Genomic DNA, 2,978 nt, shown 5'->3' with positions numbered 1-2,978 from the left:
ACAGAACATAATAGACTATAAAATAAAAGAACAGAGTAGAATGGAATAGAAACAAATAGAATATAATTGAATAGAAAACAAATATAATAAAATAGAAAGACCATAACATAATATTAAGTTTGGATGGAAAAGAATAGAATAGAAAAAATAGAATAGAATTAAAAAAAAATACAATAGAATGGATGCCACGAACCGTTGTAGCTATACGTTGGCTTGTGGGATCGGGATAGCAGGCGCACACATACACGCCCACTGCACTGTGGATGCTCGTGGCTGATGGTCGTGATGACCGTTGGTCACAAGCAATCGCGGGCACGAGAGACAGAACAGGGACGTGTGTGTAAACACACAAATCCCTGCTCTGTTCTGTGAGGAGTGACAGATCGTGTGTTCCTAATAGCTAGGAACCACGATCTGTCATCCCCTCTAGGTCAGTCCCCTCCCCTTACAGTTAGAAACACAAACAGCGAACACAGTTAACCCCTTGATCGCCCCCTAGTGTTAAACCCTTCCTTGCCAGTGACATTTTTACAGTAGTCAGTTCATTTTTATAGCACTGATCGCTGTATAAATGCCAATGGTCCCAAAAATGTGTCAAAAGTGTCCAATGTGTCTGCCATAATGTAGCAGTCCCGATAAAAATTGCAGATCGCCGGCATTACTAGTAAAAAAATAAATAATAATAAATAATAATAAAAATGCTATAAATGCATTCCCTATTTTGTAGACGCTATAACTGTTGTGCATACCAATCAATTTACACCTATTGCAATTTTTCTTTACCAAAAATATGTATAAAAATACATATCGGCCTAAACTGAGAAAAAAAAATAGCTTTAAAAAAAAAAATGGGGATATTTATTATAGCAAAAAGTACAAAATATTGTGTTTTTTTTTCAAAATTCTCGCTCTTTTTTTGTTTATAGAGCAAAAAATAAAAACCACAGAGGCGATCAATTACCACCAAAAGAAAGCTCTATTTGTGGGAAAAAAGGATGTCAATTTAGTTTGGGTGCAGCACCGCACGACCATGCAATTGTCAGTTAAAGCGACGCAGGGCCCTATCACGAAAAATGGATGGGTCATTCAGCAGCCAAATCTTCCGGGGCTAAAGTGGTTAAAGTCTAGCATCTATTTCTATCACTCATGTATTAGATACTCTCCTTTACTTTTCTCTTATGACAATCACCTATAGCAACATTACAAACATCACCATACTGTATGTCACTACAGTGCAGGTATTCTTGTGGCATTTATGAACTAGCACCAATTTTGTAAGCTTTTAAAAGGATTAATGCATATACTGTAACTTAACAATGTCACATATAAACACCTTTTGTGATTTGCTTACCTTTTTATTTATATCTAGGCCTTGTAAAAAATCGGTTTAGAAATGGGCCTCAATTTAAAGAAGACGGCTGTGCTTTTATTGGTATTTGCTGTTAATGTACTAATTTCCTGGTATTATTTCACCTTGAAATCAAGCCTTACAACAACATCCCATTCTATATACCATGGGAGTAGATCTTGCATTAATCTAAGTGTCATAAACAGATCACTTCCCATCAATGAACAATCAGATGCTGTCATGTGGACTACACGTCTTGAAGGACGCTTTGGAAACAGAATAGGGGAGTATGCAGTGCTTTATGCTCTGGCAAAGCTTAATGGACACCAAGCTTACATCTTACCACAAATGCATAATGAGTTAGGAAGGATATTTAAGATAACATTGCCTGTTCTTCATCAGGAAATTGCTGACAGTATTAAATGGAGAATATTTGAGCTGAATAATTGGATGTTACCAGAATATTCCAACATCTCTGGACAATACATTAAATTGAAAGGTGCTCCACGTTCATGGACCTTCTATCAGCACATAAGGGAGGAGATTCTACAAGAATTCACTTTTCAAGACCATATTAAAGAAGAGGCAAATTCATACCTTGCAAACCTGAAAGGAAAAAGAACAAATGTGACCTTTATCGGAGTTCATGTTCGCAAGGGGGACTATGTACAGATCATGGCTCAGGAACGGAAAGGTGTGGTAGCCGACAAAAACTATATGCAAAAAGCTATGGATTATTTCAGAAATAAGTATGATAACCCCATCTTTGTGGTGACCAGTAATGGGATGGATTGGTGTAAACAGAACATTAATACCTCTCTAGGAGATGTACATTTTGCTGGAGATGGTGAGGAAGGTTCTCCAGGCCATGATTTTGCCCTCCTGGCACATTGTAACCACACCATTATGACCATAGGGACATTTGGCTATTGGGCTGCATACTTGGCTGGTGGTGAAACCATCTATCTTACAAACTACACTTTGCCAAACTCTTTTCTCCTTACAATTCTCAAATATGAAGCCTCATTCCCTCCAGAATGGATTGGAATTCCTGCCGACCTGTCTCCACAAAGACATCCTTAATTTTCGTCTTATTTTATTGTAAGTCAAATTTTAAACTCATTGTGGGACAGTCAAGATATAACAAATAACCGACCAGGCCAATTATATAAATTTGCGGGTGATGCTGTCTTTGTATGTGTTAATTAGGGATGGGAGAACGGTTCGGCCCGAATATGAGTTTGGGTCGCACACTTGCATGTTCGTTTGTTCGCCAAACACCCAAACTTTCAAGGTGTTCACCCCAACGTACACCCTGCAATGCACTGAGCACTTCACAATGCATTCTGTGCCCTGATTGAGCAAAGCTTTGCCCAATCAGGGCACAGTGTAAGCTGGTTGTTAAGGAATGGGGTGGGAAGCCAGCTGCCACGTCCTTAACAACCAATGAGTAATCAGCTCTCAATGGGTTCCCCAATGACAGCTGAATAAAATAAAAAGGGTTGGTAAATTATTTTAAATGGCATGGGGTTGCCCCCAGTCCATAACAGGCCCTTCGGGTCTGGTATTAATTTTAGGGGGAACCCCACACCAAAATTTAAAGAAAAAATGGTGTGGAGCCCCCCAAAAT

The 2,978-nt window shown here is 38.8% G+C and overlaps 1 protein-coding gene across 1 annotated transcript; it reads left to right on the top strand.

Annotated features, from left to right (window-relative positions):
- Nucleotides 1–1,393: 1,393 nt before the first annotated feature.
- LOC143990309 (galactoside alpha-(1,2)-fucosyltransferase 2-like) lies at nt 1,394–2,431 on the top strand. The gene has a single exon (XM_077490362.1). The coding sequence runs from the start codon at nt 1,394–1,396 to the stop codon at nt 2,429–2,431; it is 1,038 nt and encodes a 345-aa protein (XP_077346488.1).
- The last annotated feature ends 547 nt before the right edge of the window (nt 2,432–2,978 follow it).

Source organism: Lithobates pipiens, unplaced genomic scaffold (assembly GCF_037356315.1).
Source record: "Lithobates pipiens isolate NorthernLeopardFrog02 unplaced genomic scaffold, aLitPip1_a1.2 Scaffold_18, whole genome shotgun sequence".
Taxonomy (NCBI): Eukaryota; Metazoa; Chordata; class Amphibia; order Anura; family Ranidae; genus Lithobates; species Lithobates pipiens.
This window is presented reverse-complemented; position numbering and strand designations above follow the sequence as displayed.